Genomic DNA, 22260 nt, shown 5'->3' on the forward strand with positions numbered 1-22260 from the left:
AAGGACCACAGGTACAGCGTATCTGGTCCGCATATAGAATCTGTGGCTGCTAGCTCCCAGCAACCTCTCGTGTACTGTCTTTTGTTTCTTGTTCTCCAGATTAAAATGCTTTGTTGAGGGACAGTTGGGGGACAAATTACAATTGTAGGGAGGGCATCGGTCTCAATAGGCAGAGAGCTTAACCCAACGGGAGAGTTTTGTGAGAGCCAATTAGAAAAGTGACAAAACACCATTAAGGCTCTCAATAGGTATGATAATAGGGGGCTTTTTACACGATTCTGAAGGCTGATGTGTATTTGTCTAAGCTACAAGCTGTCTCTCCTCCTACCACACCTCTATGCAAAGCTAAAAGAGACAGATAAGGAACACCTGAGGAATTTGTTATTAAATACATTTATTTTCCAATTCAAACCCATTTAAAAAGCAGTGTCACAATAACATAAAAACAATTTACACAATATAAATTACGAGATTAAAAACTGAATCAAGAATGCCGCTGCTGTATATTATCATATATCGATGGGGACCCAATATGTAGAACGAGCAAAACACACATTTTCACAGAAGCACATGCAGGCAGTACAAATGAGCACAGATAAGTAAATTCCAAATCCACAAGGAAAAGCCATTTGCTCATTCTCAGAGAATCATATTTCTGTGTGTGTGTGTGTGTGTGTGTGTGTGTGTGTGTGTGTGTGTGAGACAGAGAGCGAGAGAGAGCGAAAGAGAGAGAGAAAGAGATGGAGAGACAGAGACTATGTGGATATCCTGTTGTATTTACTATTCTGATGAACTCTGGAGAGCAGAGAAGGCTTTTTTCACCATGAGAAACTGAGATTCTCTGTGTGACCGCTTCAACTTCGCCCGACGGTTCTGAAACCAAATCTGAAAAAAAATGAAACAAAAATGAAAATGAAAAAACAAATCATCCATATTTTATTTTCATTATTCAGGTGGATATGACTTGGTTGAAATCACTTGTCTCAAACAATTGAATATTTTCTTTTGCTTTTCCAAATGGCAATACACAAGACAATACAATACAATCTCTTCAAACATCAAATGTGTTATTTTTTCCTCTTTCGTCACAAGATTGAGGACCCTCTTATTCAAGGAAAAATCTATATATAAAAATAATAATAATACATTGAATAATTCAAGACAAAGCGATTTATGGTTAGATTGAACCATCTCAGCAACAGAAATAAAAATACACAATAAAATAAATATTGGCACCTAGGAGCATTATGACGAGCCACGTCCACGTATGTACTGAACAACTTTGAGTTCCCTGGCACGTACCTGTATCCGGTCTTCATCCAAGCCCAGTCTTTGCGCGAGCTCCTCCCTTACATCAATACCCGGGTAGGAGTTCACCTTGAATACACTTTCCAGAACCTCAATCTGTAGACAAAAAGGACAACGGGGTTGAAATGTCACCGAGGAAACTGGCGGCAGGTGTTTATGACGCCAATGAATGTCTCTTCGTCAACATTTTTTTTTAAATTAGCGGTTTACCTGCGTTCCCGTAAAAGCGGTGCGGGGCCTGCGACCAATGTACCAGTTGAGCGTTCTTCTGTAGGAATCCGTGGTAATCCGTTTGCACACAGCACTCTCCTCTTTGACCTTTGCCTCTGATGATCCGTGTGGGATGTTTGCTACAGTGTGAACTTGAAGTAGCGTTGTCTCCGAATCTGAAATTTCGCAATGACATTAGAAAGACTATTCTTCGGAGAGCAAAAGCATAGGCCCGTTTAGAAGCTGTATCTTCGAATAAAATAGGTAAAGAAAAACAAGTGACGTAAACATGTTTTCAACAATATTACAATCTAAAAAGTAAGAAAAATATGATTATTATTTTTCGAAAAAGTCGCCGATGACCATTATCATACCCATCCATGGCCGATGTGGTTTCTGCGATGTTATTATTGGACGCTGTTCTGTCCTGTCCAGTCCAAGGATGCTTTCGATGGTGAACAGCGTCTTTTTGTCGATCACCTTAAGAGCGGTGGAGCGAGAGGAAGGCATGCTGAAAAACGAACCGACTGCAATCGCGCGGCACAGCCAGGTGCTCTAAAACACTTGGCGCACAACCAGCGCTTCCTCACTTATAGATGACAAACTTTCAGTGTATCCAGTTCCGAAAGGATTTGCCACGTCATTAATTAAAATCTTGTAGTGGCAAGGCTTAGCATCTGAATTAGGACCCCCGCCATGGGGCATAGAGGGTAATTGTTGCAGGTACTTTGCGCATCCAAGGGGGGGGCACAAACAGTGGGCGTGATCATGTTATCTCTTTGGGACAGAGCAGTATTTAAACCTCCCATTAAAACAGTCAAAACTTAACGGGCATCCTTTTCTTTTAAACTAGCAAAGTAGAAAATTAGACCCACTCTCCTTTGCGCATTTGCCGAGGAATGGGAATCATTTATTTTTCAATAATGCAATCGTCATCATAATGAGAAAACATTGAAGTAATCTCATTTAGGTAAAAAAAACAAACAAATAACAGAATTTTAAAAATAATAATCCCTTAATGCTATTGAGATAATCCTACTGAATATTCCCTCGTTTCTCTTCACATGCATATACGACGATGAATGCGGACAATGGCACACAAAAGGTATCTGCAGAAGGCACGCAGTGGCAGGTTGACTTCGCTAAAATCCAGGTGTAATAATTGCTTTGCGGCCATTTTGAGATTAGTCGTCACTTAATCATTCAAATGCAGGCGCTGTAAGTAAACAACGGTCCTGTTTATTTTCTTCCTCAAGCGGGAAGGATTCTGCAAACAAACAAGGCCATTTCCCAGTGCATGGGCGCCATCGTATCCGCTTTTTGTTTGCAGAAAAATAAGTTGAAGGAATTTTAAGACGCATCACATAGGCTACTTAGAATTCGTGCTCCGAAGACGACGACCACGGTGAACGTTGGTTTTGTAGTTACTGCAACACGAAGAATGGAAGTTGTGTAATATTATTCATTGATTCTACAGGAGCTTGGTTTTGAACAATGTGTTTTTTATATCAATATAATTCCTATAGTCAATATTATATGCCGTCCGCCAACCATAAAACAATGCCTCATCAACTTTTTAAACGGCTTAATGGAGAAACGCAGCTAAGGGTATTTTTGCAATTAAATTAACAGTGAGCATTAAAAGTAAATGGAAACAGTAATTTGTGCGTACAATAAAGCTCCCTACAGTGGCTTCAGAAAATATCCAGATCCCTTCACTTTTTCTACACTATATTGTGTTGCCATTTTTGCCCATCAATGTACACTCAACCCAAAATGACAAAGTGAAAACGTGTTTCCAGAAATGTTTGCTAAAAACAGAAACTTACATAAGTATTCATACCTTTTGCTGTGACACTCCCAATTGTGGTTAACTGCATACTGCTTGTTTTATTTATCCTTGAGATGTGTCTTGAACCTGATTAGAGTCCACCTGTGGCAAATTGAATTGACTGGACATAGTTGAGAATATATACACAGGTGTGTGCCAATAAGTCCAATAATTCGCAGTGCGAGTCAGGACAAAAACCAAGCCATGAAGGCAGAAGAACCGGCATACATCAGGCCAAGTGTATGAATCCATTTATAAAGCTTTCAGTGTTTTCCAGGAGCACAGTTGCCTCAAATTGTGAAATAGAGGAAGTTTGGAACCACCAGGACTCTTCCGAGAGTTGGCCATCCGGCCCAATTGAGGAACTGGGCAAGAAGGTCCTCGGTCAGAGAGGTGACGCAACAGTCACTCGAACAGCTTGAGAAGTCCTCCCGCAGAGATGGGAGAACCAGGCAGAAGGACGGCCATCTCAGCAGCACTTAGAGCGCTGTAAAGGCGGTATATAAGCCACGGTGTCCTCTTTAAGTGTCTGGTTTGGAAGCACCATTTAGAAATACGCATCATATCCAAGTTTTAGGTTTAAAAAGCAGCCCTAATAGCCCAGATATATAATAGCTGAATAATAGCCCAAGGGCGACATTGGCTCAGGCAGTAAGAGCAGTCGTCTCATTGGCTCAGGCAGTAAGAGCAGTCGTCTCATTGGCTCAGGCAGTAAGAGCAGTCGTCTCATTGGCTCAGGCGGTAAGAGCAGTCGTCTCATTGGCTCAGGCGGTAAGAGCAGTCGTCTCATTGGCTCAGGCGGTAAGAGCAGTCGTCTCATTGGCTCAGGCGGTAAGAGCAGTCGTCTCATTGGCTCAGGCAGTAAGAGCAGTCGTCTGGCAGTCGGAGGGTTGCCGGTTCAATCCCCCCGCCGGGCAGTGTCGACGTGTCCTTGAGCAAGACACCTAACCCCCAAATGCTCCTGACGAGCTGGTTGGTGCCGTGCATGGCAGCCAGTCACCATTGGTGTGTGTGAGTGTGTGTCAATTGTACAGGGCTTTGGATAAAGGCGCTATATAAATGCCTGCCATTTACCATTTAGATAAGATGAAGTAAAATCACTGGAAGAGGGAGACGACACAAAATGAGCGCACACACACTGCCTTCCAATGCTGTACATTTATTTTTAAAAGATCTTTAGGCATTTTTAAAAAGTTATCTTTGCTTTAACTGCCACAAGAATCACCGATGTATATACAGTAAACATTTTAAGAAAACATCAACTCCTTGTCCTATAACACTAAAGTGCAGTTCCCCCATAAACTTTAACTAACCTCTACTCCTTCACCGTTGTTTCATGCCAATCAATTAAAGCAGAGACAGTCCACTTCAGGATAATCTTGAGATATTCACACTTACTCAGTCTTATCATTTATTTGTTCTATTTGAAAGTAAATTCTAATTTGCAGTCCTCTTACATTGTAGCAGGAAATCTCATCCTCGAACATGTAGCTGCTCATATTAAATGCAAAAAAAAAAAAAAGTAGGCCTACAGGGGTTTCACGTCGATGCAATGGGTGTACCATGAAAACAGAATTTTCCTAAAGTATGAAAATGAAATGGAAATGAATAACACGGTAAACATATTTCAGCCAAGTCACAGAGATGCATGCACTCAGTGGACATATTTTCAATTCCTCACGACTCAACGAGAGACATCACGTTCAATTGTAATGTGGCATCTGTTGTACGGGGGCGTCAAATTTTGGGATATGAACAAAATTAGCGTTTTAGGGTAAAAAAAAAGAAAACCTGCTAAATTATGCCCTCTGAGTGCGACTGACATTCATTTGGCCCACTAACTCGAAGAAAACTTACACGCAGATAATTCTGTGGGTGAAGCAAGGGAAAACTGCAAGCAAAAAAGAGAAAAGGTTCTCTTTTCCCGCTTTCCCTCACGTGAGAATGAAACGTAACATTTTATATTTAACTTCCTGACTGGAGAAGAGGCTTCCTCAGATGTTCAATACCAGCTCAAAGCCTCCAAATGAAAACTCTGAATATATCCTGGGCTTTTGGGGAGATTCCTGTGATCGTGTGATCAATGTACACATTTAAACAATTGCAAATATCCACACCAGTTTAAAGTGGAGCACGATGGCGTGGAGATGGCACAGAGAACTGGAGCAGAGTAGTAAGTGTTACATACAGATGACAAGCAAATATACTCCCAATTTCATTTTACATACACAGACAAAAATCGACAGACGAGACACACCAGTGAGGCATAAAAAAAGGATTTCACAACTGCTTTGACAACGGGGACCGTTGGAAATAAACGGCGATATTCTCCATATTTAAAAGTAAATGTGAAGGCATATGGGCACAGTATTTTGATTAGGGTTTCTGAGCGGTCTGCCAGACTCAGCTGAGATTTGAATAAGCACTATTATGTAGGTGACTCAGCGTATACACTCCGGTTAAAAAAGCAACAACCTGCCATGCTTTCATTCTCGAAAATCTGTTAGATCATCATGCCAATTCCCCCTGCTCGCCTTGGAAGTCTAAATTAGACGCGCGTCTCTCCTCCACGTACTTCAAACTGCTCATTAGCCGCGGGCTCCTCACAAACCGGACTCGGTAACGAGCCGACCCGTGTTTGACTGGCGCGACCAGACCAAGATCGGTGATGGAAAGCGTGACCTGCAGTAGCCCCCTCGGTCAACAGATCCCATGCAAAACTTGTTAATCACATAATCACACTGTAACAGAAGCTGAGAATACAGTAATGAATTAAATGTACATTATTAAACATACATTGCAAGTCCTTAATAAATGTGTTGGTTATTAACACGTGCAATCACCCTCTGATAGGTTTAGTATTCCATACATCTCTTTTTTAATGTTTTAGTATGCGGTGGTTTATCAGTTCTGCATTGATTTATATATAAAACATTATACTCTAAAAGCACATTTTATATATGTATATGTATATATACACATACACATATATATATACACATATATATATATAAAATGTATATCTTCTGAATAAAGAAGCCAGTACAAAATAAAAGATTTATACAAAGCGAGGAATTTTCTTGGAAAGCTCAAAGGGCAGAGTCCAAAAGTCATCAGACTTCCTCTTTCATAGTGTTTATGTTCTTCTTCTCTTGTTTTGGGGCCGGGGTTGGAGGTGACCTTCCTCTCGCGTGGTGGAGCCCCAGCTGGGGCAGGCAGAGGCCCTGCAGGGGGGGTCACAGGGTGGGGGTGCGCGCGTGGGCGGGGCCGGTCTCACCCCTGCGGCTCAGTCTGCTCCAATCAGGCGTCCGACTCCCCCTTCTTCCGCCCCTCCTCCCCGGCGTCGCTGTCCTCCGATTGGCTGTTGCTCAGCACCAGGACCTGTCCGTCAGCGGCGGCCGGGCTGGGCCGCGCGGAGGCGGCGATCAGACGGCTCTGCTCCTCTAAGTCCTGACGAGGGGAGACGGGCGGGGGGGACAAACAGGTTCAACACCGGCGCGGGACGGTCCCGCACGGGACGGGCCCCACACGGGCGCTCTGCATGTATCTGCCTCACGTAACACTGATGAGTGTGTGTGTGTGTGTGTATATGTGTATTGTGTGTGTGCGTGGTATGCGTTCAGCACCTTCTCAATCTGTTTCTGTTTGCTCAGCTCCTCCTGCTGTTTCTCTTTGGCCTTGTCCAGCTCCTTCTGCTTCTCTGAGGCCCTGCGGTCCTGAGCACAGAGAGCAGCACCGTTACCACAGCCAATCAAAACGCACGTATTTAACCCACAGCCAATCCAAAAGCACACATTTAACCCACAGCCAATCCAAAAGCACGCATTTAACCCACAGCCAATCCAAACGCACGTATTTAACCCACAGCCAATCCAAACGCACGCATTTAACCCACAGCCAATCCAAACGCACGTATTTAACCCACAGCCAATCCAAACGCACATATTTAACCCACAGCCAATCCAAACGCACGTATTTAACCCACAGCCAATCCAAACGCACGTATTTAACCCACAGCCAATCCAAACGCACGTATTTAACCCACAGCCAATCCAAACGCACGCATTTAACCCACAGCCAATCCAAAAGCACGCATTTAACCCACAGCCAATCCAAAAGCACGCATTTAACCCACAGCCAATCCAAACGCACGCATTTAACCCACAGCCAATCCAAACGCACGCATTTAACCCACAGCCAATCCAAACGCACGCATTTAACCCACAGCCAATCCAAACGCACGCATTTAACCCACAGCCAATCCAAACGCACGCATTTAACCCACAGCCAATCCAAACGCACGCATTTAACCCACAGCCAATCCAAACGCACGCATTTAACCCACAGCCAATCCAAACGCACGCATTTAACCCACAGCCAATCCAAACGCACGCATTTAACCCACAGCCAATCCAAACGCACGCATTTAACCCACAGCCAATCCAAACGCACGCATTTAACCCACAGCCAATCCAAACGCACGCATTTAACCCACAGCCAATCCAAACGCACGCATTTAACCCACAGCCAATCCAAACGCACGCATTTAACCCACAGCCAATCCAAACGCACGCATTTAACCCACAGCCAATCCAAACGCACGCATTTAACCCACAGCCAATCCAAACACATGTATTTAACCCACAGCCAATCAAAACGCACGTATTTAACCCACAGCCAATCCAAACACACGTATTTAACCCACAGCCAATCAAAACGCACGCATTGAACCCACAGTCAATCCAAACGCACGTATTTAACCCACAGCCAATCAAAACGCATGCATTTAACCCACAGCCAATCCAAACGCACGTATTTAACCCACAGCCAATCCAAACGCACGCATTTAACCCACAGCCAATCCAAACACATGTATTTAACCCACAGCCAATCAAAACGCACGTATTTAACCCACAGCCAATCCAAACACACGTATTTAACCCACAGCCAATCAAAACGCACGCATTGAACCCACAGTCAATCCAAACGCACGTATTTAACCCACAGCCAATCAAAACGCATGCATTTAACCCACAGCCAATCCAAACGCACGTATTTAACCCACAGCCAATCCAAACGCACGTATTTAACCCACAGCCAATCCAAACACACGTACTTAACCCACAGCCAATCAAAACGCACGCATTGAACCCACAGTCAATCCAAACGCACGTATTTAACCCACAGCCAATCCAAACGCACGCATTTAACCCACAGCCAATCCAAACAAATCAATCTTTGAGAAGAGGGAGTGAGTTGGCCTGATTTAGTCGAGCAGTTTCTGCTTTTTGTTTTCTGCTTTTCCACTTTTGCTCCCCAATTTCACAGTGCTCAGGGCTGCCGGCCACAGTTGGCATAATCCAGTTTATCTGAGCATTCAACAGACAGCCAGCGGCTCTGAAGACTCCCTATCACTGCCCCCCAGACACCGTGTGTCCACGGCATGTCTACCGCACGTCTCCCACAGCGGGGCAGCCAGGCCAGTTTCAGGCTCTATTCTGCGGCCGGCTGCCTGACAGACAGCGGAGCTACTTACCATCTCTGAGTGGAAGGCGATCTGCTTCGCCAAGCCCACACTGTCACAGATCTAACCACAGAAGGAGGAGACATTTTACTATCACAAAAAACATTTCTGCACCTAGCCCTTTACGAACGGGTCACGCCAGAGCGCTTCACAAACGACACGTTTTTCTGCATCAGAAGAATCGGGAAGCAGTGTGGTCAGTGTGTGCTGCCGCTTCTGCATTAACAGACCATTGATGAGCAGTGCGGGGAGAATAGAGCTGGGGGGGGGGGAATAGAGCCGGCATTAACAGACCGTCTGCAGTGCAGGGGAATGGAGCCAGCATTGACAGACCATCCGCAGTGCGGGGGAATAGAGCCAGCATTAACAGACCGTCCGCAGTGCAGGGGATTAGAGCCAGCATTAACAGACCATCCGCAGTGCGGGGGAATAGAGCCAGCATTAACAGACCGTCCCCCTGAGCAGTGCGGGAGGAATAGAGCCGGCATTAACAGACCATCCGCAGTGCGGGAGGAATGGAGCCGGCATTAACAGACCGTCCCCCTGAGCAGTGCGGGGGAATAGAGCCGGCATTAACAGACCGTCCGCAGTGCGGGGGAATAGAGCCAGCATTAACAGACCGTCCCCCTGAGCAGTGCGGGAGGAATGGAGCCGGCATTAACAGACCATCTGCTGATCAGTGTTGGGAAATGGAGTCGGCATTAACTGACAGAGGCAGCTGGTCTGTGTGTGAGGGACAGGCCGGGGTGGGGAGGGGGTACCTTCTCGCCGTCGTTGTTGGACTCGAAGATGTAGCAGACCGAGACGGGCTGGCCATCGGCCCGCCCCCCCGCCGTCTGCAGCACAAAGCCAAACAGACGCTTGTTCTCCTGGTGGGAGGCTACCAGCACTATGCTGGAGAGGGGGAACTGAGACACACAACAGGAGGAGAGAGAGAGGGGGGGGGAGAGGGGAGAGTGGGGGGGAGCAGAGGGAGGAGAGAGAGGGGGAGAGGAGAGAGGGAGGAGAGAGAGGAGAGGGAGGAGAGAGAAGGGGAGAGGAGAGAGGGAGGAGAGAGAGAGGGGGAGAGGACAGATGGCAGATGGAGGAAGAGTGAGGTAAGGAGGGGTGGGAGGAAGGAGAGAGGAGTAAAAAGTAGAGGAAGAAATTGTTAGAGAGATTTATCGTTATCATCGCCATAGTTCTGGGGAACATACATAGGGTCACCTCAAAAATGGCATTGGCATTGTTGGCATTGGAGACGGCAATACTTACCCTCAATCGTGTCACCTGCGTCTGTGGATCGATGAGCCTGGAGACCAGAGACACACAAAATGGAGGAACGTCTTAGTTCTGATCACACATTAACGCGTCCAGGTTTCAACGTCCTCATGAAACATCACCTTCAGATCACACATTCAATGGAACCAGGAAACTGACCTGGTGGGAACCACTAATCGGATCAGGCCAACACGCATTCGCCACTCATCCCTAACACTGTACACTGTAAGGAGCAAGGACGCAAGGGGCCTACGTTCTGTCTCTCACCCCAAACTCTATATAATGGGGTAAGGGGGAGCCCCTAACTCTGTACAATGGGTAAGGAGACAGCCCTAACTGTATAATGGGGGCGGTCTGTAGTGTAATGGTTAAGGTAAATGACTGGGCCACGCAAGGTCGGTGGTTCTAATCCCGGTGTAGCGACAATAAGATCCGCACAGCTGTTGGGCCCTTGAGCAAGGCCCTTAACCCTGCATTGCTCCAGGGGAGGATTGTCTCCAGCTTAGTCTAATCAACTGTACGTCGCTCTGGATAAGAGCGTCTGCCAAATGCCAATAATGTAATGTAATGTAATAATGGGGTAAGGGGGAGCCCCTAACTCTGTATACTGGGTAAGGGGGAGCCCCTAACTCTGTATAACGGGCGAGGAGGCGGGGTCTCACTTGAGGCAGTCGCAGGTGACCAGCAGGTGGGACTCGGTCATGCGGAAGATGTTGTGGATGGCGCGCGCGGCCAGGATCTGACGCATGGTCTCGTAGACGACGTCGGCGCTCTCCGACGCCCGCACCTCCATGCAGCCCAGGAAGCGCACGATGTAGAGCTGGTGCAGGATGGAGTCTGCACACACACAGCGGGGTGAGAACACACAACATACTGTGCACATACACATATATATATATATATACACACACACACACACACACACGTATATATATATATAGACACACACATTGCAGGATGGAGTCTGCACACGCACAGCAAGGTGAGAACACACAACATACTGTGCACACACGCATATATACTCACACACACACACACACATATATATATATACACACACACACACACACACACACACACACACTGCAGGATGGAGTCTGCACACGCACAGCAAGGTGAGAACACACAACATACTGTGCACACACGCATATATACTCACACACACACACACACATATATATATATACACACACACACACACACACACACACACTGCAGGATGGAGTCTGCACATGCACAGCGGGGTGAGTACACACAACATACTGTGCACACACACATATATATATATACACACACACACACACACACACACATATATATATATACACACACACACACTGCAGGATGGAGTCTGCACACACACAGCGGGGTGAGTACACGCAACATACTGTGCACACACACATATATATATATATATATACACACACACACACACACACACACATATATATATACACACACACACACATATATATATACACACACACACACACACACACACACACACACACATATATATATATATATACACACACACACACACACACATATATATATATACACACACACACACACACACACACATTGCAGGATGGAGTCTGCACACACACAGCGGGGTGAGTACACGCAATGACATACTGCTCACACTCACATACACATGTAAACACACACACCACAAACACAAACATATACACACTCAGTTTCACACATATATACTAACACACTCACACACACACATATATATACACACTCTCTCTCACATATATATATTAACACACACACACACACACACACACACACACACACAAAAACACGGCCATATTTTCCGGAATCACTTGGTATTTTCCCATGGAAAGACGATAAGTGCCCCGGGCAGATGACAAATGGGCTGTAATGGGCGGAACACATTATGCGTGGGTTTTTCTCCGGTGGATTCAATCACAGCTAAATTACCTCTTCTCATTCGCTTTAAAGTTGCCGGCTTTGAGTCCTGGGCTTACTGCAATTTTCCAGTGTACAATGAAGCAGGAAGACGTTGTCGTAAGAAAAAAAAAAAAAAAAAAAAAAAAATTCTCCCACGAGGAATCTGTGCAGGAAACGCAGAATCCCCGCAACAGAATTTATGGCACATCAGGCAAAGCGCCAAGAGCAGAGATGACGCTAAATTAGCTCGGGGAGGAGATAACTAACGGAGTCATTGCATGTCAGAACCGCTGCCCGCTGTAGGAAACGGTTCAGTGATATTTGACGAAGAGCCAAACAGAAGCTGGCGGCAGTAAGGAGGGAAAGCAGGGGTACGGAGACGTGGCCCATCCAGCCAGCCAACGCTCTCCTCTAGAGGATGTGACTGTACCCACAGGCCCGACAGAGGGCAGACAGGGTTTTGGGCGGGACAGAGGTTGGCGATCAGGTAAGAAAAGTAAATGGCATAATTTAAATGTCAACTGACATGGTTTATGAAAATAGACAGCTGCTCGTGTGATTTTAAAGTTTAATCCTAATGACCATCAATAACCTGTGCTTTGCTCTACTGGCAATTGGCTTTCATAGGGCAACATTTTTGGATCCAGTACCCTACCACTTGTGTAAACCAGATGTTTACATGACTGTTTCTCATCACAAATTTTAAGGTAAGTCTGTCAAAGTATTTGCGATGAAACCTTAATACAATTAACATGTGTTAGATATATAGCTTAACCCTCTCTACTTTGCCCCCCCCCCCCCCCCCCAGAGGGCAATTCCCACCTATTTTGAACTAGTCATATAAAAGTGTCAATACCTCAAAAACTAATTACAGCACACACATGGATGGAGACTTAAGTTAAAGAAGAGGCTTGTACCACTCAAAGATTTTAAACATATCAAATTTATGTCAAAGCATGTACATACAGTGTACACAAAATATACACTTGAATACAATAAAATGACAAAACCTATGTTCTTACAGTTTAGCTTTTAGTCAAGGACCAACCCAGAACTACTTTATATTCGTGCACAAACTTGATGACAGCTTTTGTACAAAATCTAGGAAAGATATCAACAGGAATTTAATTTTCCAAAAACTGCACCCAGATATCCTCAAGTGTCCCCAAATCTCTCCAAATACAAAACATCTGCTTATATTTTAGCCCAGACAAATGAAGGATCAGAAAAAACATATGTTTCTATGAAAACAGATTTTTTGATACAAAATGTAAAGAAAATTTACCTTCACATGAATTTTATTCACATGAGTATGATTTTATGAAGCATGCCCAAAGTGTCTAAAAATGATTACTCACCCTAATTCTTTCTAACCAAACTGCTTCACATTTACAGTGGAACTTTATTTCAAAATTAGGTTAGCCAGAGCCCCATTAGGCAGTTTATTAATAACAAGTCCAAATCCTGTAATTACACAAGTCCGTATGTTCATTCCGCCATGTGAACGCAGCGATATTCCTAAACTGTCCGTCACCTGAATGACACATTATACTTTGTTGGAAATGGTAGGAAACCCAGCACAAGAAGCTTACCATGTTTTACATTAGTTTGGTCCTGAAATTACCGAGCAATGCATTCACGCAACAATAGGTAGTAGTTCAAGACGACATTCGCTTACGTATAGTCCAGGGAAATAGATGGCTTTCTCAAAAATGGCTTACAAAATGAACTTCAATGTTAGTCAGAAAACAGTTGTAGCTCCATAACCAGGTGGGTTATATTGTTCAATAAATATGCACCTAATTATTTTCAAAACAAACTCACATTTCTACCAAACTGGAAATGTGTCGGCTGGATGTGCAATAAAAGTGAGCTGAGGAAAAAAAATGTATTCATTCGGCAGCAATTTGTTTATTCATGCAAGAACTGAATTGTATATTTTTGTTCTATTATGATTTCTTGACATAGAGAAATGGTATCATGGATTGTTAAAATATGCCTTTTATTGTCCGAGACTGTGCCAAGGTGAGGTTTGTAAACCATGAGGGTGGAGAGGGGGAGGCTGGAGTTGCCCTGCTTTGCAAATAAGAGGTTGATAAGTATCTAAACTTCTGTTCTCGCTAACAATCTGGCATCACCATTTCACGGTTTTATCGCGTTTCAGTTTTTTGTACGATAGCAATATGAACGCAACAATAATTTGAGACGTGGACAACCCAACCACCAGGGGGCAAAGCTGATATGGTTAACCTAGTTATCGTTCTTAAAAAGCCAAATTTGCGAAACCCAAGTTGCTTGTATTTTACTGTAATATCTTAATAACATTTTTTACAGCTGCCGACCGACTTCATTATTATAAATCAATTCAAATTGAGATTAGCTCAACAAATGGCACAGAAACACGCAGGGAAATTCAGTAGGTTAATCGTTTATTACAGGAGAGTTCATAAATTTAAGAACACAATAATAATAAGTGCATTCATGTGCCGTTTCAGCCTCCTCCCACAGCGGCTGCCCCTCTGCTCCTGCCGGTCTGTCCTGCGCCCCGATGCCCAGCCAGCAAACACACCTGCACAAAGGTCGTAGCCTCCATTTAATGGCATTTACTTCTCTGCAACATGTACATGTAAGTGTCTGGTACAGCGCTTTGAAGTGTCCTCTAACATTGCGTTTAATATAAATATGCTCTGGGGTTTAGAAAGGAGGAGGATGGCGACCAGCCTGCCGTTGGTCTCCAGCGAGGCGGGGTTTCAGATGCTGGGAAGGGAACTGCAATCACTCCACCTCAGCCGGGCCGGAGAGCGCCATTAGGACCGTGCCGGTCGCCATCAACCGCACGCTGCGCCAGGCCAACCCAACCCAGCCTCTCCCAACCCAACCCAGCCTCTCCCAACCCAACCCAGCCTCTCCCAACCCAACCCAGCCTCTCCCAACCCAGCCCGGCGTCCCAGGACAACCCAGCCCAGCCTCTCCCAACCCAGCCCAGCCTCTCCCAACCCAGCCCAGCCTCCCAGGACAACCCAGCCCAGCGTCCACCAGCTGACGGCCAGGCCAGCACTGTGCTACCCAGCACCCAACCCATCGTTGCAGCCCCGCCCGATGCTACCGACTTAGGCAGCAAAGAGGACACTTACGTTGTTTTGTTTTGTCTAACCCTCCTATTACGTTAAGATTTTATGACCGGTTTTACATTCAGGGTGAAATTAACTGGTTTTTAAGAGAAGTCAAACAGTGATTGGGGTCAAATGGACCCCCCAAACATAACAGGAGGGTTTAAACGACGGCTACACTTTGCCTATCTAGCGTAAATTAAATAAATAAACGGCGATACTGAGCGTGCGGTAAGCGGCGGGCGGCGTACGCGGTGCGCATACTCACTCAGGGGGCCAGGCGCTGGGCCTCCAGGTCCCTGCGCTCCCGCGCCTCCGCGTCCTCCTCGCCGGCGAACGGCGCGTGCAGCTCGGCCTCCCGCCGCCGAAAGTCCTCCAGCGCGGCCTCCGGGAGGTCCAGGGCGCCCCCGGTGCGCGCCGCCATGTTGTGCAGCACGCAGCACGCCACGAAGAACGCGCTGACCCGCTGCGGGCTGTACTGCAGCGTCCCGCACGAGCGGTCCAGGCAGCGGAACCGGGCCTTCAGCGCCGCCAGCGTCCGGTCGATGACCGCGCGCGCCTGGCCCAGCGCGCGGTTGAAGGCGCGCTGCCCGGGGGTGGCGGGCGCGGCGTAGGGCGTCAGGAGCCACGTTTTTAGCGGGTAGGCGTCGTCGCCCACCAGGCAGCCGTCTGCGGCCGCGTGGCCCCGGAAGGCGGCGGGCAGCGCGGAATTGGCCAGGATCCGCGCGTCGCGCGTGGACCCGGGGTACCGGGCGCACACGTGGGTCACCAGGCGGTTGGCGTCGCAGGTGACCTGGATGTTGACGGAGTGCGCGCCCTTCCGGTTGACGTAGGCGAGCGGGCGGGTGGGGGGGGCGCGCAGCTGCACGTGGGTGCAGTCGACGGCGCCCAGCACGCGGGGCAGCCCGCACGCGGCCCGGAAGTCCTGCTGGGCGCGCAGCCGGCGCCGGGGCGAGGAGGGGAAGGCCACGTGCTCGTCGGCGTGGCGCACCAGGCTGCCGCACACCGTGTGGATGGCCGCGCTGACCGCGCTCTGGCTGACGCCCGCGCCCAGGCTGACCGCGTCCTGGAAGGAGCCGGACGTCAGGAAGGCCAGCGCGGCGGTCACCTTGAGGGCCACGGGCAGGGCGCAGGACCCCGTGGGGCCGCCCTCGGCGTCCGCCGCCACCATGGCGCACACCTCCCGCACCACGGCGCGCGGGAGGCCCAGCCCGCGCGCGCACTCCTCCTCCGAGAGCTCGCAGAGCGGCCGGCGGCTCTTAAAGATCCGCGTCTTGTACTTGCGCCGCCGGCGGGCGCTTTCGCACTCCGCTCGGTTGCCTGCGGAAACGGAGAGTGAAACCGCGGTGATTCCAAATAAAATCCCACGTGGCGAAATTAAATTTTTTTTACAGAAAACTGCCCTTTTTTTTTTCTTTTTTTTTTTTTTGTCTTACCAAATAGGCCAACCCCCTTCTCCTGGTTCAGGGTTCGTCAACTGAAATTCTGATCCAGAATCAGCCTTTGCGTCACGCACGAATCACTGTGTCATAGCCCCCTTTATATTAGGTATGACATGGGTGTAACCAGCCTAATTAGTCAATTGGTGAGCCTTTTATGGAGGGGAATATTCATGAGAATGCTGTTCTTGGTGCATGGGGGCATCCATACATTTTTACTTCATACACACACAATTCAAAACATTAAAAATATTTTACGTTCAAGTCTAAGTTCATGTTGCGTTTATTGCGTCCCATTACAGACTGGTATAACAGCCAAAAACGAATCAATAACAGTGCAGAAAAGAAAATGAACAATAAATGCATGATATTTTTTTTTCTTACTTATGGGGATTGTATATTATCCATGAAAACTGCTGATCAGCTTTTGAATAGGCTGATCAGGTGGGCGTTGCATGAGAAAACCTCGACGTGAGCCATAGACCTGGGATGAGCAGGGGAGCGTTTGGTGGACCTGTCTGAACGGAAAATTGCAATAAGCTCCCAGTACGCAGCGGCTCTCTTGCTCACTTGGGCGTGGTGCGAGTCCCGAAATGACCAGAGGCATCCGGATCGTCCAGGAAAATCAACAGCACGGAAAATATGGCCCTCACACACTGAGGTGACATACTGTGTACACCCACACCCACACCCACACCCACACCCACACCCACACACACACACACACACACACACACACACCCCCACACACACACACACACACACACACACACACACACACACACACACACACACACAGGACAGAAAGACAGATTTACCTTCACTGTCCTCAGACGGCGTCTCTCCAGACTCTCCAAATGGGTTCGTCCTTCTTTCAAAAAGGAAAACGAGGGGGGAAAAAAAGACATTGGTGCTGACTGGGCGACTGCTCTAGATTTAGCTCCTGTTCAGACCCCTTTAATGACATGGGCCTGCCCCCCCAGAATCTACAGCCACGCTAAAAGCGGTCGTGACGAGTGAACTGCAGCACAGTCACTGGTGTGTGTGTGTATGTGTGCGTGTGTGTGTGTGTCGCGTGCGTGCCGGTCGCTCTGACCTGCTCCCCTGCCCGCCGCTCTTGGCCTGGCTGGCGTACTCCTCGCTGACGGGCGAGATGATGTCGAACTGGATGGGCGTGTCGGGGGCCACCAGGGAGTCCAGGGAGAGGGAGGACAGGGCGGGCGACTCACAGCCCATCGAGCTCTGGCTGCTGGAGCGCGCCGCCCTGGGGCGGCCTTGCCTGGAGGGAACGGGGAGGGTGAGCGGGGTGCGAGTGTGTTTGTGTGTGTATGGTGTGTGTGTGTGTGTGTGTGTGTGTGTGTATGGTGTGTGTGTGTGTGTGTGTGTGTGTGTGTGTGTGTGTGTATGGTGTGTGTGTGTGTGTGTAGGTGTGTGTGTGTGTGTGTGTGTGTGTGTGTGCGCGCGTGCGTGTGTGTATGTGTGTGTGTGTGTGTCTGTGTGTGTGTGTGCGCGCGTGTGTGTATGTGTGTGTGTGTGTGTGTGTGTGTATGTGTGTGTGTGTGTGTGCATGTGTGTATGTGTGTGTGTGTGTGTGTATGTGTGTGTGTATGGTGTGTCTCTGTGTGTGGTGCATGTGTGTGTGTGTGTGTGTGTGTGTGTGTGTATGGTGTGTGTGTGTGTCTGTGTGTGTGTCATGGTACAGGGTGTGTGTGTGTGTGTGTGTGTGTGTGTGTTTGAGTGTGTGTATGGGGTGTGTGTGTTCTCACGTGCTCGGCCGCAGACTCTCGTGTCTCTGCTGGAAGGAGGGCGAGGGCGTCACAGCCTCCAGGGCGGACTGGTTGACTCTAGCAGCAATCTCCTGCCAAAAGAGAGACGCCCTTAACACTGACTAACACAAGACAATGTGTCGCTTCCCAATGATAACATAATCCTCCCATATATCCCCCCCCACTATAACACATCCCACCTCAAGATAACATATCCCACCTCAAGATAACATATCCCTGCACTAACATAACATCCCCCCACTATAACATATCCCACCTCAAGAAAACATATCCCTGCACCAACATAACATATCCCTGCACCAACATAACATATCCCTGCACCAACATAACATATCCCTGCTCCAACATAACATATCCCTGCTCCAACATAACACCCCCCCCCACTATAACATATCCCACCTCAAGAAAACATATCCCTGCACTAACATAACATATCCCTGCTCCAACATAACACCCCCCCCACTACAACATCTCCCACCTCAAGATAACATATCCCTCCCCAAGATAACATATCGCTGCACCAGCATAACATATCCCACCCTAAGATAACATATCCCTGCACCAATATAACATATCCCCTCCCAAAGATATCATATCCCTGCACCAACATAACATATCCCACCCCAAGATAACATATCCCTGCACCAACATAACATATCCCTGCACCAACATAACATATCCCTGCACCAACATAACATATCCCTCCCCAAGATAACATATCCCTGCACCAACATAACATATCCCTCCCCAAGATAACATATCCCTGCACCAACATAACATATCCCACCCTAAGATAACATATCCCTGCACCAATATAACATATCCCCTCCCCAAGATAACATATCCCTGCTCCAACATAACATATCCCTGCACCAACATAACATATCCCACCCTAAGATAACATATCCCTGCACCAACATAACATATCCCACCCTAAGATAACATATTCCTGCACCAACATAACATATCCCTCCCTAAGATAACATACCCCACCTCAAGATAACATACCCCTGCACCAACATAACTTATCCCACCCTACGATAACATATCCCTGCACCAACATAACATATTCCACCCTAAGATAACATATCCCTGCTCCAACATAACACCCCCCCACTATAACATATCCCACCTCAAGATAACATATCCCTGCACCACTATAACATATCCCACCTCAAGACAACATATCCCTGCACCACTATAACATATTCCACCTCAACATATCCCTGCACCACTATAACATATCCCACCTCAAGATAACATATCCCTGCACCAACATAACATATCCACTCACCTCAGGGTTCTCACTCAGATAGATGCGTTTTGAGATGTTGTTAATCGTCGCAATCCACTGCAAGAATCAGCAGAGTCGAAGACATTCAATCAGCAAGAACATCACCCGTGTTATCATCAGTAACCTTAATAAGGTCATTATGAAGTTGCATATATCTTTAATCTTTAAATAATTAGGACAACACATAAAACTATACATTTAAACTATTCAACAATATAACAATTGACAAAAATCTATATATATAATTTTTATAATATATATATATCTTTTTTTAAGTTTACTTTTACTTTACTTCATATTAGAATAAAGGACACCAAGCAATAGCTGAATATGAGAGCAGCAAAATCTGACTATGCATCCTTTCTTTTTCACCTCTCATGCATCTGAACAGAAGTGCAGGCGTATCAGCCCATTAGCATTACTTTGATAGTTAGCATTACTTGGGGGGTTCGTTTGTCTTGATTTACATCTGAGTGCGCCCGGATTTAAGGACTATTTCTACACGCCAAAACACAAATCTGGCATAATTTGATGAAATTTAATTATGTAAATTTCCACTGAAGAATGTGCATGGCTAATGGAAAGTGCAAATGTATCTTTAGTTGTAAATAGGATGAATAAAAGGGAATTCAGGTCACAGAGACGAGCACAAATAACAGCCTTTTACAGTGACAGTGTACATAACGGTTCAGCTTTAATTCTCAGATGGAGCACTGCTGTCGTACCCTAGAGCAAGGTGATTCAAGGTGACGAAACAGACCTGCTTCAGTAAAAACACCCAGCCGTACAAGCATACAGGTCACTCCGTATCAGAGCGTCCGCTAAACACCCACTCGCAAGCGTACATTTTAACGTACCTCCTCACAATCTTTCCGACTCTCCGCCTGCAGAATGGCCACTCTGAAACACACACAGACACAGACACACACACACACACACACACACACACACACACACACACAGTATATCAGACATATCACTTTCACCTCCACAGGGGCTGGAATGAAACCAGGCCCAAAGTAAATGAAATAAATCTCAAACACGAGTCCATCCGCTGCAGTAATTGTAGTAAAAATAACACTCTCTGTGGAGAGCAGCGGAAAACTCACAGTTATGAGGCATACAGTCTTTTATTTCAGACTGTGGGCCACAAGGGTGGGGGCTGCTCAGTGTGAGAGTGTGTGTGCGCGCGCGCGCGAGTGTGTGTGTGTGTGTGTGTGTGTGTGTGTGTGTGTGTGTGTGTGTGTGTGTGTGAGAGAGTGCGTGTGAGTGCGTGTGAGTGCGTGTGTGTGCGTGTGTGTGTGAGAGTGTGTGTGAGTGCGTGTGTGTGTGTGTGTGTGTGTGTGTGTGTGTGTGTGTGCGTGTGTGTGCGAGGGTCTGAGTAACACACAGTAGACCCGGGTCAGATATGTAATCGCTTTGGATTCAAATGCTTCTGTGCTCCACGGATCTTGCCCGGTGCAATTGAGCCAATCAAGAGAACCGGCAGGCGGGGCTTGAGAGTATTCCACCACACCAGACAAGCTCAGTGAAGCGTAGAAAAGCATTTGAATCCATAACAATGACATATGTGACCCCGGTCTGACACAGTGGTGCACTGCCCATCAAGCCAGCACTCAGTAACGTGATGACAAATCGCAGCCCTGTGGTTGTGCCCACTAGCGATGGATACAGAGTATACGGGGTTGGGAACAGGGCATGTAACGCCAAGTATACAGGGTAGGGAACAGGGCCTTTAATGTAGCGGTTGCAGGTTCCACTCCCAGGCAGGGCACTGGTGCTGTACCACTCAGTGTGGAACAGAACCTGACCCGAGTATTACATATTCGTTCAGCCTCCACAGGCCGCTTGGCACCTCCCCCTCTCAGAACCTCCACCTCACGCTCACGACTACTGTCTGTTCTGGCTCCACGGTGGTGGAACGAACTCCCCGTTGAGGTCAGAACTATAGAATCTCTCCCAACCTTCAAGCGCAAGCTGAAGACACACCTCTTCAAGCAGCACCTCTCCCCATCCCTCCCTACCTCCCTGTGAACCTTAATTGTTGTCTCTGTGACTTGCTTTGTGTATCGGTATTTTTAGTTGGCTAGGTAAGCAGTGTTTGGATAGTTAACTTTGGTCACTTTTGCTCTTTGTTTGTTTGTTCAAAAAAAAAAAAAAAAAAATGGCCCTTGTCCTTCTCTTTGTTGTGCAGGTAGCAGTTGAAATTGTACTTCCCTCTAGAGTCTTTCAGCGAACTTATCCCTGGTTATGGGTATGCACTGTGTTGTACGTCGCTCTGGATAAGAGCGTCTGCCAAATGCCAATAATGTAAAATGTAATGTAACATATCCGCCTGTGTAAGTGGACACTATGCAAAAATGAAAAGCGTATCAGACACTCTGGATGAGAGCGAATGTAAAATGCAAATGTAGTCACAGACACGGTCCTACAATGTTATGAATAGCCGCAGCAATATTTAATGTAAACATTGAAGGTCGAATGACATGATACATGAGCTAGGAGCAAAAGTCCTCCTAGGTCCGTTTCTATGCTCACTGGACAGAATAACGTGCACAGAAGATCCGACTTATA

General features: G+C 47.0%; 3 protein-coding genes across 6 annotated transcripts in view; all 3 read right to left on the reverse strand.

Moving 5' to 3' along the window:
* Positions 1-377: 377 nt before the first annotated feature.
* On the reverse strand, positions 378-3368 carry hesx1 (HESX homeobox 1). Of its 2 annotated transcripts, XM_061220992.1 has the most exons (5): positions 3348-3368; positions 1893-1998; positions 1519-1694; positions 1303-1404; positions 378-885 (listed from the first exon to the last, which is right to left on the reverse strand). In XM_061220992.1, the coding sequence occupies exons 1-5, from the start codon at positions 3357-3359 to the stop codon at positions 781-783; spliced, it is 501 nt and encodes a 166-aa protein (XP_061076976.1). In that variant the 5' UTR covers positions 3360-3368; the 3' UTR covers positions 378-780. The 2 variants fall into 2 exon arrangements, with proteins under 2 accessions (XP_061076976.1, XP_061076975.1); XM_061220991.1 differs by lacking the exon at positions 3348-3368 and having other exon boundaries at positions 1893-2122.
* A 1124-nt stretch (positions 3369-4492) lies between these two features.
* Positions 4493-22260, reverse strand: part of appl1 (adaptor protein, phosphotyrosine interaction, PH domain and leucine zipper containing 1) — a 30626-nt gene continuing 12858 nt past the window's right edge. Inside the window, exons 12-22 of one of the 3 annotated variants that reach the window (XM_061220147.1) lie at positions 20544-20586; positions 19687-19743; positions 18372-18460; positions 17702-17884; positions 17424-17476; positions 10796-10970; positions 10128-10164; positions 9635-9781; positions 8886-8936; positions 6976-7065; positions 4493-6799 (exon numbers count right to left, since the gene is read on the reverse strand). In XM_061220147.1, the coding sequence (XP_061076131.1) occupies positions 6650-6799; positions 6976-7065; positions 8886-8936; positions 9635-9781; positions 10128-10164; positions 10796-10970; positions 17424-17476; positions 17702-17884; positions 18372-18460; positions 19687-19743; positions 20544-20586 (1075 nt within the window). In that variant the 3' untranslated portion in view covers positions 4493-6649. Of the gene's footprint in view, positions 6800-6975; positions 7066-8885; positions 8937-9634; positions 9782-10127; positions 10165-10795; positions 10971-17423; positions 17477-17701; positions 17885-18371; positions 18464-19686; positions 19744-20543; positions 20587-22260 lie in introns of all 3 variants that reach the window. The other 2 variants (XM_061220146.1, XM_061220145.1) reach the window with 2 other exon arrangements.
* Positions 14465-17354, reverse strand: LOC133110210 (putative nuclease HARBI1). Its single transcript, XM_061220148.1, has 3 exons — positions 16603-17354; positions 15435-16486; positions 14465-14625 (listed from the first exon to the last, which is right to left on the reverse strand). Exon 2 carries the CDS (start codon positions 16335-16337, stop codon positions 15435-15437), a length of 903 nt encoding a protein of 300 aa, XP_061076132.1. The 5' UTR covers positions 16338-16486; positions 16603-17354; the 3' UTR covers positions 14465-14625.

This window comes from Conger conger, chromosome 14 (assembly GCF_963514075.1).
Source record: "Conger conger chromosome 14, fConCon1.1, whole genome shotgun sequence".
In the NCBI taxonomy this organism is placed as follows: Eukaryota; Metazoa; Chordata; class Actinopteri; order Anguilliformes; family Congridae; genus Conger; species Conger conger.

Bases quoted from the DNA above. Each gene is read 5' to 3' on its own strand.
- hesx1 (XM_061220991.1), bottom strand. From the start codon at position 2,028: ATGCCTTCCTCTCGCTCCACCGCTCTTAAGGTGATCGACAAAAAGACG. The intron at 1,695-1,892 runs GTATGATAATGG...GCGAAATTTCAG, and splicing joins ACCACATCGGCCATGGATGG to ATTCGGAGACAACGCTACTT. The intron at 1,405-1,518 runs GTAAACCGCTAA...TTTTGTCTACAG, and splicing joins CCGCTTTTACGGGAACGCAG to ATTGAGGTTCTGGAAAGTGT.
- LOC133110210 (XM_061220148.1), bottom strand. From the start codon at position 16,337: ATGGTGGCGGCGGACGCCGAGGGCGGCCCCACGGGGTCCTGCGCCCTG.